Here is a 16,280-nt window from a genome sequence, read left to right on the forward strand (position 1 = left end):
ATGAGCCTCATGGCCGAGCGCCAAGCGTCATCAATGGAGAGATTGGCGATTCTCGTGGAGAGGCTCCTCCAGGAGACCAATCAGGGCTTCCTGGGGATGCGCTTGCACCAGCAAGCCCTCACATCGGCATTGACCTCAGCTGGTCAGTGCCAGTGTGGGAGATGGTCTGGGCACCAAGTTTCCCAGCTGGGTGCCAATCCATCCACGGTGAGCAGGGAGGTATGAAGCGACCTCACGTTGGCGCAATAGCTGCCTGTCATCTCTGCGGGCTCCTTTAAGGGTGCTCCGGATGAGTGTGGGAGCTCCTCTGCCCCTCTGCCAATGACCGTTCCATCTGGTGAGGCTGCGATGACTGGGGAGATGCCAGCTGTGGATCTGGCAGGTCCCTCCCAGGCAGGGCCAGCATAAGCTCCATGGGCCAGAGGACAACTGCCAAGGTCATCGAGGCCAACAGGACAGCAGAGTGAGCAGGCTGTCTCAGATGCCACTCCCAGCGAAGGGTCAACACCAAGATTTAGCACCCGAAAACATAAACATAAGGCACCTTAGACACACCACGGGTTTATCACTGGTGCTTTCGTGTTGGCCCGCAATGAGGTCTTTATGAGTTGATGTGGTTTTTAACACCTTTGTCATTTTGTTTCATTAAATTTCTTTGGTTGCAATATTAAATTCAAACATGTCACCATGGCTGAGGTTGCCTCTTTTGTTCTGCAGGTGGACAGTTTCCAATAATGTAACGAGTGTTTTGTGGGACATTCAGCTTTATTAACAAGGACCTTACTTAATGTTCCTAACCAGGCGGATTTTGCACTTAGGTCTCGAATGGAGCCTGCAGCCCAGGTTTGTCCTGGAGGTCCATATGTGGTGTGCTAGCTGAAGGTTCATTGAATTAAAGCCTCCCGGATGTCCCTATCTCCCTGGTGTATGCCCGGGTCAGTGTCTATCCACTCAGCATTTCCCTGTGTGTGCTCATCCTCGGACTCACTGCTGGACTCATCGTGTGTAGCCGCAGCCAATGCGTCTACAGCTTCATCATCCATAGCATCCCCCACTTTCCAGCGCAAGATTGTGGAAAGTGCAGCATGCAACCACTATCAGGGACACATGATCTGGGGGATACTGGAATGCACCCCGGGAGCAGTCCAGGCATTGGAAGTGCAACTTGAGAAGACTGATGGTTCTCTCCACCACAGCCTTTGTGGAGGCGTGGCACTTATTGTACCGCTGCTCAGCTTTTGTTCTTGGATGGCAGAGAGGCGTCATGAGGAGATAGCCCTTGTCACCCAGCAGCCAACCATCCAGCCAAGCCAGAGCACTGAAGAGCCCTGGCACCTGGGAGTGTCTGAGGATGTAGGCGTTGTGGGAGCTGCCTGGATACCTTGCATAAACTTATAGAATCTGCATCCTGTGATCGCACACTATTTGACAGAGCACACTCGTGACCCTACTGAGCCCTCTTATCCTGCCCGTGGATGAGCTTTATACAAATGTGCCCTACCCGCCTGCCCGTTGTGCCCGTGCACCAACCCGAAGAATGCACGCGCGCCAAAAAACTCACACTCGATTGGCGCCTCAAGGGCCTTAAGTAGCCCGTTAATTAATGGCGGGCGCGCATTGGAGAGCATTGCAAGCCCAATCAATGAAATATCGTGATGGCGTTTGGTGACGTCAAGATGCTCGCTCACCACGTGTTATTTTACGCGCATGTGTGCGGGGCCCGCCCCTGCATGCCAACGGGGAAATTTTGCCCATGGTCTTATTTGCAGAGGTACAGGTAGATTCTCTGGTCATGGGCAATCTTTTCCCTCGCCTAACATCACCCGAACAGATTGATCAATCCTTTATCCCATTGCTATATATTGCATCTTTAATGTGTGTAAATTGACTGCCATATTGGCCTACACAAGAACATGCACTGTTCTTCCAATTTATTCATTCCATATGAAGCACAATCTACTTTTCAGGAAATGTGATAAGGGGCTGTATAAACGCAAGTCTTCTAATTTAATTTGCTTTTTGTAATTAAAAGTCACAAACCTTTTTATGTTGGTATATTGAAAATCAGCTCTTTTCATTTGCAAGTAAATATAGTGCTGGTACAGCATAGGGGAATAGCTAATCTCTGAATATGTGGTTAAATGAATAATATGCTTGATCTTGTTCTGACACAATATTTAGAGTCTGAGGTAAGGATGTTTATTAGAACATCTCTAATTGTGGCAACATGTTAACCACAAGGTTGTACAAGAGAGAACAAGATCATGAGACATTGCATCACTTCCTGTGATGATTTATACTGTCTAATTAGCATATCGCACAGATAGAATTAACCTCTTACACCACATCCCTCCCAAAGTCTCTGACTCTCCACATGATACTACATCTCCCCCTCATGTCTCTGACTTCGATTTCTTTTTATAGGGAATTTTTATAACTGCTGAGGCAATTTCACTAGTCTACCTGAATGGCTCCTCAGCTCTTTTGTTGGAGATTGGGGATTTGAGTCCTCTGGCTTTGCTGGGCAGGAGGAAAATTTGTAGATGACTCCAGTTCACCAATCTGGATCTCCCAATGAATGCAGCATCTCTTATCTGTTTAGTTGGGTAGACTGCTTTAATTGCGTAGAGGGTTGCTTCTGTGTGGAAACTAGTGCATGTCTATTCCGTCTCACTGTACCATTATCTGTTTGGATGAGGGAGAACAATGGATGTGGCCTGTTCAACCACTTGCCCATAATGAGCTTGGTCCCGGATCCAAATTGACTCTTCTGATTGAAGGTCTGGCAGGTTGCATGCTTTGTGATATTTGTCATAGTTCCACATTTGGCTGGAACAATATTCATCCTCTTTCCCCTTCACCTTGCCCAAGTTATCAGTTTGTACACAAGGCATGATTGTGTGTGGGAGAACAGGAAGTTGAGTTCTCCGTGTTCTTCCTATTAGGAGTTCACATGGTGCTACTCCATTTTGAGGTGGAGTTGAATGATAGCTCAGAAGCACAAGTTGGAGTTCATTGTTTTTCTTCAGCAATGCTTTCACTATATGCACTCCTCTTTCAGCTTCACTATTGGTTTGAGAATATCTTGGTGAACTGGTAGGATGGTCAAATCCATACAATGCTGTGAACTCTTTAATATATACTGCCGTCCATTGTTTGAGATTACAATGTCTGGGATTCCATGCGTTGCCAATGGCTCCTTCAGTGATGTAATCACTACTTCAGAAGTGGGGCCCTGCAGTTACTTGACTGTGTAGGTTACGTGATCAAGAACATTCTACCTCTGTGTTCAAAGAGGTCCATCCCAAAATGTTCCCATGGTCTTGATAGAAAGGATGCTAATGTCAACAGTTCTCTCATCTCCTGACAATGAATAGCACAAGTAATACAGTTTGATATCATCTCTTCCATTGATTTTGAAAGACCTGGCCACCAAACCGAACATGTTCTTCTGGCTCGACCCCTTGTGATTCCCAAATGTCCTTGGCGCAATCGTTGTCATATGTTGAGTCTCAGAACTCATGGAATGACAAATCTCTCATCATAAGATGAGTTAAACTATCAACTAAACGAAGGTGTACTGGCTGAGGATGTGACTGTGCGGCATGTATCCTGGCCATCTTTTGACACAGCACTCTCTGACCTGAGCACATTCTTCATCAGATTTCTGTGCATCTCTGATTTCATTTAGTCATTGAGTTGTTGCTGGTTGTGTTGTGGTTGTTCAACAATTGCTTCATTACCTTGTTCAGGTCTTGCCACTGGGATATGGGACAAAATAACTGCTGTGGTTTGCTGCTTTCCCAAAACAAACTATATCTATGTGTCAAACCTCATCATCCTCAGTCTGAACCAATGTACTCTTGGAAGTATTTTTGCTAATTCCTTAGAATTTAAGAGTGCCACTAAGGGTTTGTGGTCTGACACTACTTGAAGTGGAGACCAAGAACATAATCTGCAAACTTTTCACAAACACATGTAGCAGCTAATGCTTCTTACTCTATAATTGTACATCTCTGTTCAGTATCAGTGTATGGGATACTTAGTAAACTGGTCTACACTTTCCATCTGTCTGTATCTGAAAGAGTACTGCTCCCAACTGTGTAGGAGATGTATCTCCAGAAATGATGGTGGGTATCTCTGGGTCACAGTGAGCTAAAATATCAAGTGATATAAGCATCCCTATGATTTTCTCAAAAGGCTTGAGTTGTGACCTCACAGCACCATGAGTTGACTTGTAACAGTTGATATAATGGCTCATTGACAATAGCTAGGTTGGGCAAGAACCTTCTACTGGTTTACCATATGCATGAATCTCTGGAGCTCAGTCATGTGGTGAGGAACTGGAAACTTCTTCGGTCACTCTTGTCCTCTCTGGGTCAACTTTGACACTGGCTGCAACCATAATATGCCCAAGGAATTTAACAATCGGCTGCAAGAATTTGCATTTGTTGTTGACTGTAAGTCCTGCATCCTGGAGGCATTTTAGCACACTTTCCACCCTCGTTTCATGCTCCATCTGAGTGGATCCAAGGATCAGAACATCATTCATGTGACATACAACTCCATCCAGTCTTTCTAAGATACTTGACATTGTCCTCTGGAAGATTTATGGCGCTGACATGATGCCAGTAATCTGTTGAAACAAAATATCCCAGACAGTGTAATGAAGGTTGTGAGCAACTTAGACTATTCCTTGAGGATAGCTGCCAAAAAACACTATTTGCATCTAGCTTCATGAAGATTTTTTTTTTATTCATTTACAAGATGTGGGCTTCGCTGTCTGGGCCAGCATTTATTGCCCATCCCTAGTTGCCCTTGAGAAGGTGGTGATGAGCTACCTTCTTGAACCAGTGCAGTCCATGTGTTGTAGGTACACCCACAGTGCTGTTAGGAAGGGAGTTCCAGGATTTTGACCCAGCGACAGTGAAGAAATGGCAATATATTTCCAAGTCAGGATGGTGAGTGACTTGGAAAGGAATCTCCAGATGGTGGTGTTCCCTTCAACCTGCTGCCCTTGTCCTTCTAGGTGGTATTGGTCATGGGTTTAGAGGGTGCTGTCTAAGGAGCCTTGGTGAACTCCTGCAGTGCATCTTGCAGATGGTACACACTGCTACTGTGCGTCGGTGGTGGAGGGAGTGAATGTTTGTGGATGTGGTGCCAATCAAGCAGGCTGCTTTGCCCTGGACGGTGTCCAGCTTCTTGAGTGTTGTGGGAGCTGCATTCATCCAGGTAGGTGGGGAGTATTCCATTACACTCTTGACTTGTGCCGTGTAGATGGTGGACAGGCTTTGGAGGGTCAGGAGGTGAGTTACTTGTCGCACGATTCCTAGCCTCTGACCTGCTCTTGTAGCCACAGTATTGATAAGGCTAGTCCAGTTCAGTTTCTGGTCAATTGGTCAATTGTAACCCCAAGGATGTTGATAGTGGGGGATTCAGTGATGGTAATGCCACTTAAAAATAAAGGGCCGATAGTTGGATTCTCACTTGTTGGAAATGGTCATTGCCTGGCACTTGTGTGGTACGAATGTTACTTGCCACTTGTCAGCCCAAGCCTGGAAATTGTCCAAGTCCTGCTGCATTTGGACATGGACTGCTTCAGTATCAGAGGAGTCGTGAATGGTGCTGAACATCGTGCAATCATCAGTGAACATCCCCACTTCTGACCTTATGATGGAAGGAAGGTCATTGATGAAGCAGTTGAAGATGGTTGGGCCGAGGACACTACCCTGAGGAACTCCTGCGGTGATGTCCTGGAGCTGAGAGGACTGACCTCCAACAACCACAACCATTTTCCTTTGTGCTAGGCATAACTCCAACCAGTGGAGAGTTTTCCCCCGATTCCCACTGACTCGAGTTTTGCTAGGGCTCCTTGATGCCACACTCAGTCAAATACTGCCTTGTTGTCAAGGGCAGCCACTCTCACCTCTGGAGCTCAGCTCTTTCGCCCATGTTTCAACCAAGGCTGTAATGAGGTCACGAGCTGAGTGGCCCTGGCAGAACCCAAAGTGGGCATCAGTGAGCAAGTGCCACTTGATAGCACTGTTGATGACCCCTTTCATTACTTTACTGATGATTGGGAATAGACTAATGGGGCAGTAATTGTCTGGGATGGATTTTCCTGCTTTTTATGTACAGGACATACCTGGGCAGTTTTCCACATAGCCAGGTAGCTGTCAGTGTTATAGCTGTACTGGAACAGCTTGGCTAGGGGTGTGGCAAGTTCTGGAGCACAAGTCTTCAGTACTATTGCCAGTATATTGTTAGGGCCCATTGCCTTTGCAATATTCATTGCCTTCAGCCGTTTCTTGACATCACGTGGAGTGAATCGAATTGGCTGATGACTGGCATCTATGATGCTGAGGATCTCCAGAGGAGGCCGAGATGGATTATCCACACAGCACTCCTGGTTGAAAATTGTTGTGAAGGCTTCAGCCTTATCTTTTGCACTGACGTGCTGGGCTCCTCCATCATTGAGGATGGGGATATTTGTGGAGTGTCTTTCCTCCAGTGAGTTGTTTAATTGTCCACCAACATACACAACTGGATGTGGCAGGACTGCAGAGCTTAGATCTGATCCGTTGGATGTAGGATCACTTAAGTCTGTCTATCACTTGCTGCTTATACTGTTTGGCACGCAAGTAGTCCTGTGTTGTAGCTTCACCAGGTTGACACCTCATTTTTAGGCATGTCCTCTTGCACTCTTCATTGAAACAGGGTTGATCTCCTGGCTTGATGGTAATGGTATAGTGGGGCATATGTTGGACCATGAGGTTACAGATTATGTTAGAGTACAATTCTGCTGCTGCTGATGGCCCACAGTGCCTCACGGATGCCCAGTCATGAGTTGCTAGATCTGTTTGAAATCTATCCCATTTAGCACAGTAGTGGTGCCACACAACACGATGGAGGATATCCTCAATGTGAAGGCAGGACTTCGTCTCAATAATGACTGTGCGATGGTCAGTCCTACCGAAACCGTTATGGACAGATGCATCTGTGGCAGGCACGTTGATGAAGATGAGGCCAAGTATTTTTTTCCCTCTTGTTGGTTCCCAACCACCTGCTGCAGACCCAGACTAACACCTAAGTCATTTAGGACTCAGCCAGCTTGGTCAGTAGTGGTGCTACCGAGCCACTCTTGATAATGAAGGTTGAAGTCTCCCACTCAGAGTACATTCTGTGCCCTTGCCACCCTTAGTGCTTCCTCCAAGTGATGTTCAACATGGAGGAGCACTGATTCATCAGCTGAGGGAGGTGGTAGGTGGTAATCAGCAGGAGGCTACTTTGCCCATGTTTGACCCGGTGCCATGAGACTTCATGCGGTCCGGAGTCGATGTTGAGGACTCCCAGGGCAACTCCCTCCCGACTGTATGCCACTGTGCCGCCGCCTCTGCTGGGTCTGTCCTGCCGGTGGAACAGGACATACCCAGGGATGGTGATGGTGGAGCCTGGGACTTTATCTGTAAGGTATGGTTCCGTGAGGATGACTATGTCAGGCTGTTGCTTGACTAGTCTGTGAAACAGCTCTCCCAATTTTGGCACTAGCCCCCTGATGTCAGTAAGGAGGACTTTATAGGGTCGACAGGGCTGTGGTTGTTGTTTCCGATGCCTAGGTCGATGCCGGGTGGTCCGTCTGATATCATTCCCTTTTTGGACTACACTTTTTGGTGTAGCAGTTTGTTAAAATTGAGTGGTTTGTTAGGCCATTTCAGAGGGCATTTAAGAGTGCAGACCAACATTGCTGTGGATCTGGAATCACATGTAGGCCAGACCAGGTAAGGGAAGACAGATTTCCTTCCCTAAAGGACATTAGTGAACCAGATGGGTTTTTACAATAATCGACAATGGTTTTATCATTAGAGTTTTAATTCCAGGTTTTTATTGAATTTAAATTCCACTATCTACCGTGGTGGGATTCGAATCCAGGTCCCCAGAGCATTACTCTGGGTCTCTGGAACTTTTTCCAAATTTTGCTAAGTTCTCATCCACAGAGAACAAATGGTAAGCTTTGCTAGTTCCAGGGAGCAGAGTCGAAGGGGAGAGTTCCAGAGCGGTGAGTATAAAAACCTTACCTCGGGGATTCACGGCCTAGTTCCAGGGAGCAGAGTTGGAAGGCAGAGTTCCAGAGCGGTGAGTATAAAAACCATACCTTGGGGATTCACGGCCTAGTTCCAGGGAGCAGAGTTGGAGGGTGGAGTTCCAGAGAGGTAAGTATAAAAACCTTACCTCGGGGATTCGTGGACCTTGGGTCTTAAAAAAAAAATTAGAAGTGGTGTCACGGTAAATCTGTGACCTGATTGGCTGGTAGAGAATCTACACTGAATTTGAAACTAAACTAATTAAACCAAATAAAATAATCACTTAATTAATAAGTAGAGAATATCTTGACCAGAATCAGGGGATTACTGTTCTTAGGATTTAGCATTTATAGTAGAAATCTAGCCCTAGGGAACGTGTAGTTAATAAGGAGTTAATAAGCAGTTATTAGATTTAAATTAATTTATTAAATAGTTCTAGAAATGGCAGTTGCTGTGGTGAAGTGCTTCACCTGTGGGATGTGAGAAATCTGTGATGCTTCAAGTGCCCCGGACAACTACATCTGCAGGAAGTGTACCCAATTGCAGCTCCTCACAGACCGCATGGATCGGTTGGAGCAGCTGTTGGATGCATAGGAGCATTCAGGTGGCGGAAAGCGTCATTGACAGGAGTTTTGGAGATGTGGTCACACCCAAAGTACAGACAAATAAATGGGTGACCTCTAGAAGGGGCAGGCAGTCAGTGCAGAAATTCCCTGTGGTTGTTCCCCCTCTCTAACAGGTATACCATTTGAATACTGTTGCGGGGGATGGTCTATCAGGGGGGTGGGAACCAGAGCAATAGGTCAGCAGGTGAAATAAATGACTGGGAACCCGTGAATATGGCCAGTACGACTAAGAGGAAGAGCAGGCAGGGAGAAATTACTGAACACAGTGGGACTAGGGGTCTGAAATGCATTTGTTTCAATGCGAGAAGTATAACAGGCTAGGCAGATGAGCTTAGAGCTTGGATTAGTACTTGTGACTATGATGTTATTGCTATTACAGAGACTTGGTTGAAGGATGGACAGTATTGGCAGATAAACGTTCCAGGATTAAGATGTTTCAGGCAGGATAGAGAGGGATGTAGAAGAGGTGGGTGAGTTGCACTGCTGGTTAAGGGGAATATCACAGCTGTATGACAGGAGGACTCAGTGGGCTCATGCAGCGAGACAATATGGGTAGAGCTCCGGAATAGGAAGGGTGCGGTCACAATGTTGGGGGTTTACTATAGGCCTCCCAATTGCCGGCGGGAGGTTGAGGAACAGCTATGTAGGCAGATTTTGGAAAGATGTAAAAACAATAGGGTTGTTGTGGTGGGTGATTTTAACTTTCACTATATTGACTGGGAATCACTTAGTGCTAGGAGTTTGGATGGTGCAGAATTTGTAAGGTGCATCCAAGAGGGCCTCCTGAGACTATATGTAGATAGTCCAAATAGGGAAGGGACAATACTGGACCTGGTATTAGGGAATGAACCCGGTTGAAGTTTCAGTAGGGGAGCATTTTAGGAAAAGTGACCATAATTCAGTAAGTTTCAAGGTACTGGTGGATAAGGATAACAGGAGTCCTTGGGTTAAGGTGCTTAATTGAGGGAAGGCTAATTATGACAATATTAGGCAGAAACTGAGGAATCTCGACTGGAGACGGATGTTTGAGGGCAAATCAACAACTGACATGTGGGGGGCTTTCAAACATCAGTTGATAAGAGTTCAGGACCGGCATGTTCCTGCTAGGATGAAGGATAAGCATGGCAAGTTTCAGGAACCTTGGATAACGAAGGATATTGTGAGATTAGTCAAAAAGAAAAGGGAAACATTTGTAAGGGCTAGAAGGCGGGGAACAGATGAAGCCTGTGGAGAATATAAAGAAAGTTGAAAGAAACTTAAGCAAGGAGTCAGGAGTGCTAAAAGGGGACATGAAAAGTCACTGGCAACCAGGACTAAGGAAAATCCCAAGGCCTTTTATACATATATAAAAAGCAAGAGGGTAGCCTGGGAAAGGGTAGGCCCACTCAGGGACAGAGATGGGAATCTGTGTGTGGAGCCAGAAGAAATGGGAGAGATACTAAATGAATATTTCTCATCAGTATTCACCAAAGAGAAGGACTTGGCGGTCGATTTGTCTAGGGAAGAGTGTGTAGATAGCCTGGATCGTGTTGAGATCAAAAAAGAGGATGTGTTAGGCATGTTGAAGAATATTAAGGTGGATAAGTCCCCAGGGCCAGATGGGATTTACCCCAGAGTACTGAGGGAGGCAAGGGAGGAGATTGCTGGGGTCTTGACAGAAATCTTTGTATCCTCACTGGCTACGGGTGAGGTCCCAGAGCACTGGAGAATGGCCAATGTTGTTCCATTATTTAAGGGTAGCAGGGATAATCCAGGAAATTTCAGGCCAGTGAGCCTTACGTCAGTGGTAGGGAAATTATTGGAGAAGATTATTCGTGACAGGATTTACTACCAATTGGAAGCAAATGGGTGTATTAGTGAGACACATGGTTTTGTGAAGGGGAAGTCATGTCTCACTAACTTGATCAAGTTTTTCGAGGAAGTGACAAAGATGATTGACAATGGAAAGGCAGTGGATGTTATATACATGGATTTCAGTAAGGCCTTTGACAAGGTCCCTCATGGCAGACTGGTACAGATGGTAAAGTCACACAGGATCAGAGGTGAGCTGGCAAGATGGATACAGAATTGGCTTGGTCATAGAAGACAGAGGGTCCCAGTGGAAGGGTGCTTTTCTGAATGGAGAGCTGTGACTAGTGGAGTTCAGCAGGGATCAGTGCTGGGACCTTTGCTGTTTGTAGTATACATAAATGATTTGGAGGAAAATGTAACTGGGCTAATTAGTAAGTTTTCGGATGACACTAAGGTTGAAGGAGTTGCAGATAGTGAAGAGGATTGTCAAAGAATACAACGGGATATAGATCGGTTGGAGACTCGGTTAGATCGGGCGGAGAAATGGCAGATGGAGTTTAATCCGGACAAATGCAAGATAATGCATTTTGGAAGGTCTAATACAGGCAGGAATTATACAGTAAATGGCAGAACCCTTAAGTGCATCGACGGGCAGAGGGATCTGGGTGTACAGGTCCACAGGTCACTGAAAGTGGCAACACAGGTGGAAAAAGTAGTCAGGAAGGCATATGGCATGCTTGCCTTCATTGGCAGGGTTATTGAGTATAAAAGCTGGGAAGTCATGCTGCAGCTGTATAGGCCACACTTGGAATATTGCGTGCACATTACCAGAAGGATATGGAGGCTTTGAAGAGGGTGCAGAGGAAGTTTACCAGGATGCTGCCTGGTCTGGAGGTTATTAGCTATGAGGAGAGGTTGGAGAAACTAGGATTGTTCTCTCTAGAGCGATGGAGATTGAGGGGCGACTTGATAGAAGTTAACAAAATTATGAGTGGCATGGACAGAGTAGCTAGTCAGAAGCTTTTTCCCAGGGTGGAAGAGTCAATTACTAGGGGACATAGATTTAAGGTGAGAGGAGAAAACTATAGAGATGTGCAGGGCAAGTTTTTTATCAGAGGGTAGTGAGTGTCTGGAATTTGCTGCCAGAGGAGGTGGTGGAAGCAGGTACGATAGTGGTGTTTAAGAGGCAGCTTGACAAATACATGAATAGGATGGGAATAGAGGGATACGGACCCCGGAAGTGCAAAATGTTTTAACTGACGGGCAATATGATTGGCGCAGGCTTGGAGGGCCGAAGGGCCTGTTTCTGTGCTGTACTTTTCTTTGTTCTTTGTTCTTAAACTGCTTTGTTCAGCTGTCTAAAATCTACACAAATTCTGATCCATTGGGTTTTGGCATTGGGACCATCCCCGAGCTCTAGCTTGTTGGTTCTGTCACAGGTGAAATAACCCCTTGCTTCAACGTAGTTTACTTCCTTCTTTGACTTTGTCAAGAATGGATGAGGAACTTTTCTGGGTGTAACCTGACACATTGACTTCATATCAGGACATAGAGTGATGTGGTATGTTTTCTTCAACTTTCCTCATCCTGTGAACAGCTTTGGAAATTCATCTCTGAGTTTTTTGGGCTGATCTCCTTGTTTTCCAGTCATCTACTCTGTAAATAAGATGTGAATTGATTTCCTGCTTAAGAGTGAACAACTCTGGTTCAGGATCACAGATAAGGTTACTTTGATTTTTCTCTCTCTATATTGAAGGGATACATTCAGTTGTCCTATGACCTTCAGTTCTGTACTTCATGGCCCATGTAGTTTTCTTGCATGATGGCTGAAGAGGTGACTTTTCTCCAACCACAGTTCGGCATCGGAAAGAATCAAAACGACTGCACCTGTGTCTGTCTTAAAGTATGTCTTGTTTCCCTTTACTAGGATATCAGCACTCTGCTTGTTCCTGGATCTCTCTAAAGAAATGTATCTTGATATCATTGATATCTTCCACTTTATGCCTTTCTTCTTCTACTTTCTGCCTTTTGAAGGCTTCCCTTTTTGCTTATCCTGCATAAGCTTCATGCTGCAGCACACAGCCTGAAAGTGACTCTTCTTTCTGCAAAAATGTATTCGGCCTCTTTGGGACGATTTTGGCACCTGTGATTTTTTTTTTCCACCACACCAATGACAGTTAGCTGGGGATGGTTGGTGGATGCTTTTCCTGTCTCTCCTGCTTTTGAACAGCCACCTGTCTGCTTTTAAATTTAACAAACTCTACTTGAATCACCAATCAGTTTTGCTTCCTGACCTCTGTTTGTCTGCTCAGTTGAATTGCCTTTGTAAAGGTTAAATCATCCAATGACTGCAAGTTGACAGACAATGCTTCATCCAAGACTATGACAATAACTCTGCCCCTGATAAGTTCAGCTTTTAAGCTGCCATGTTCACAGTACTCTGCAAGTCTATATAGGTAATTTATAGATGTATCAATGCTTTCTCCTTGTCTTTGGGTACACTTGTTAAATTTAGCTGGCTTGACAATGGTATTCTTTTGCAGACTGAAGTAGGCATTGAGTACTTTTATTGTTCCATCTTACAAAGCTTCATTGAATACTTTCCTGATTAGGATATCATCTGCATAACTACCCATCGTGAATAATAGAGTACTGACCTGCTCGCCACTCAGCTTCACCACGAGACCCAATGTGGTGCAATATCTGGAAAACTTTTGGCATCAATTAACAGTCACGTTTCTGCCTGGTTGAGACCGCTGACTTGCTTGAAGCTTTTTGGTAATGGTTTTCTGTACTTGTTCTTTTACTCGCTGCCACCGAATTTTATTTCTTAATTCTTTCATGGGATGTGGGTGTCGCTGGCAATGCCAGCATTTGTTGCCCATTCCTAATTACCCTTGAAGGGGCTTGCTTGGCCATTTCAGAGGACAGTTAAGATGCAACCACAATACTGTGGCTCTGGAATCATAAGTATGCCAGACCAAGTAAGGATGGCAGATTTCCTTCCCTAAAAGACGTTCTTGGTCTTGATGTGCTAACAACGAATTTCTTTAAAATTCATTCACGGAATGTGGGTGTCGCTGGCTAGGCCAGCATTTATTGCCCATCCTTAATTGCCCTTGAGAAGGTGCTAATGAGAATTTTGACAGACTCTGCTAAGGTAATGAAAACATGAAATTTATTAGAACATCTCTAATGGTGACTACATCTTAATCATGAGGTTGTACAAGAGAGAGGAAGATCATGAAACACAGCATCACTTCTTGTGATGACGTATACTGTGTCTAATTTATAAGTAACCCCTTATATTACAAAATGAGTAGAACTCAACCACCCTTTCCCTGCAGACACTCGCTTACCAAAGTAAATCTTCAATGGAGAGCTTGAGTCTGGGGCTCACCCTCATGAGGTGCAGTCAAAGGAGGTGCTAAAAGGACACTCTGATGACTTCACGTAGGAGTTTTGGCATTGACTTCGAGTTCTGGGAGAAGCTTGTCCAGGATTGGTGCATTTCCTGCAAACAAATATAAAACAGTGCAGCATCCTTTGGAAGCAAGCCCATAACAAGGGCAGAGAGAAAACACAAGGAGCAGAAATCCCAAGTCAGCAACTCATCCAAAACTCAATCATTCATGGTATCCTGTTCTAATTGCAGCAGAACCTTCCATGCTCAGATTGGCCTTAGCGGTCACATACATACCAACTAGAGCCCTTTCAAACACCCAGATGAAGAAGATGGTTATCTGCGCTTCGAAGGATGAACAGGCACTAAAATAAAAGCAAAATACTGCAAATGCTGGAAATCGGAAATGAAAACAAAGTGCTGGAAATACTCAGCGGGTCTAGCAGTATCTGTGGAGAGAGAATCAGAGTTAACTTTTCGAATTGAATATAACTTTTCTTCAGAACTCGACTTGAAATGTTAACTCTGTTTCTCCCTCCACAGCTGCAGCCAGACCTGCTGAGCGCATTCTGTTTTTATTTAAGAAGATAAGCAGTCTACTGTAAGCAACTGTTAGTACTGAATCACTTCTGGTTGCATTGCTACACAAGTGGTACTGGTAATGTATTAATACTGCTAATTTAATGGATGCACTGTAGAATCTGGGCTGGAGTTATAATGCTGTTGTACAGTATGCCCATTCCATACATATTTGTACTGTACTTTGCTTGAAGGTGATGTATGTTAGCAAATGCTGGATTATCTGATTGATTCAAATACAGCATCAAACTCTTCCAATTCAAAGTTATAAATAGTTCTTATGCAATTTCCCTCATTATGATTGAGGCAAGCATCCAGATGTTAAAAAAATGAAGGTATATCATTTTAAAAATAAGGATTTAGCTATCTAAGTTAACCTTATTTACTTACACAGCATTTAATACAAAAATGTTATTGCTTTCGTAAATTCATGTTTATAAGGACAGTTAAGAGATCATTATCCCAAATAATTTTCCTGATATTCTTGCTCTCCTCAAAAAATGTATTTGTTTTTTAAATAAATGACTGAAGCATAAATCAGAATTCAAAAAAGGGCTATTATTAATAATCTGGTAAATGAAATTTACAAATGGAGAGTGTTGATATGTTTGAGGAAAGAAGCAACCTCTGTCCATTTCAACCTTCCACAGTCAGATTGAAGAACATTGTCAGAGCAATCTGTAGGGAGCTTATACTTAGAATCAATCTTTGCCATACCTGACCAAAACGTTGTTTCATACTATCAGGAGATTCAGAGTGGAAAATATTCTATTCTGCAGCACTACCATCCCTGACCTTGAGGAACACAATAAACCATCTGGTTCTATTCATGCGAATACAGTTACTTGTCAGGCTACTGACAGGGAGTTTGAATATATCTTTATATTGCATTTGTTCGAAGCGCGCTCAAGGTCTTTCTAAGTGGCGTGCCATGCTATTGTGCATGTTGAAAGGCTGTGGGTAAAGATGAAAAGTATGAAATAAAATTGTGAAACCATTCTTATTAACAAAAAAAGCAATAGAATATCTTTTTGATGAGATGGCCATGCCATCAGGTGACAGGCTGCTCTCCGCCTTGGAGTAACTGTGTTTATCCTCAGGTTATTTTCTTATTGTGATTAGAAATTGCCATAAAATGTTTGGTCACTGATTTTGACTAAAAATTATACAAGAACACTGGTGACTAATATATTTATACTATATTGCTTTGCTTGCCTTAATTTACAAACTTTTCTAAATTATTAATGTTTACTATGTTTCTCCCAGGAAATGGATGAATGGTATAAAAGCAAATTTGTTGATCTGAATCACACATCTGCTAAACGCTTAGAAAATATGCGAAGCACAAGAGAACAACTTGCAGACTGTAAGCGGAATGTAAGTAGTTATCAACCCAGCATGGTGCTGCCCCTGCTTTTATTGACAGATTAAAACAAATTCTTGTGCTTGAAAAATATACTTTGAACTCATCAAATTTATCTAAATGCTTTTCCAGTTAGGCAAAAAAAGGATTATTATTAGGTAATAGGGTTGCATGATGATCCAATGTATTGGAGCTTAGGGAGTGGTATTATTCAAGCTCACAGCCATGATTCATCCACACGTAGGGTGGAATTTGTATTGGTGGTGGGGGTCATGCCCACCAGCAGAAGAACCAACAGAAACCCTGCATCACCTCCTTGACAAAGATCCACCAGAATTAAATGTCCTTCAAGAGCTTAACTGGTCAGCGGCAGGCCTTCCCTGAGCTATAGGACCACAGGTGTGGAAATATCCCACCCCCCCAACCTCCCCCCACCT

The 16,280-nt window shown here is 44.2% G+C and overlaps 1 protein-coding gene across 1 annotated transcript in view; it reads left to right on the plus strand.

Moving 5' to 3' along the window:
• Positions 1 to 16,280, plus strand: part of zgc:172323 (uncharacterized protein LOC564165 homolog) — a 57,107-nt gene that overhangs the window by 25,696 nt on the left and 15,131 nt on the right. Inside the window, exon 7 of the mRNA XM_041188870.1 lies at positions 15,747 to 15,857. Coding sequence (XP_041044804.1) covers positions 15,747 to 15,857 — 111 coding nt within the window. The remainder of the gene's footprint in view (positions 1 to 15,746; positions 15,858 to 16,280) is intronic.

The sequence above is a fragment of the Carcharodon carcharias genome, chromosome 5 (assembly GCF_017639515.1).
Source record: "Carcharodon carcharias isolate sCarCar2 chromosome 5, sCarCar2.pri, whole genome shotgun sequence".
In the NCBI taxonomy this organism is placed as follows: Eukaryota; Metazoa; Chordata; class Chondrichthyes; order Lamniformes; family Lamnidae; genus Carcharodon; species Carcharodon carcharias.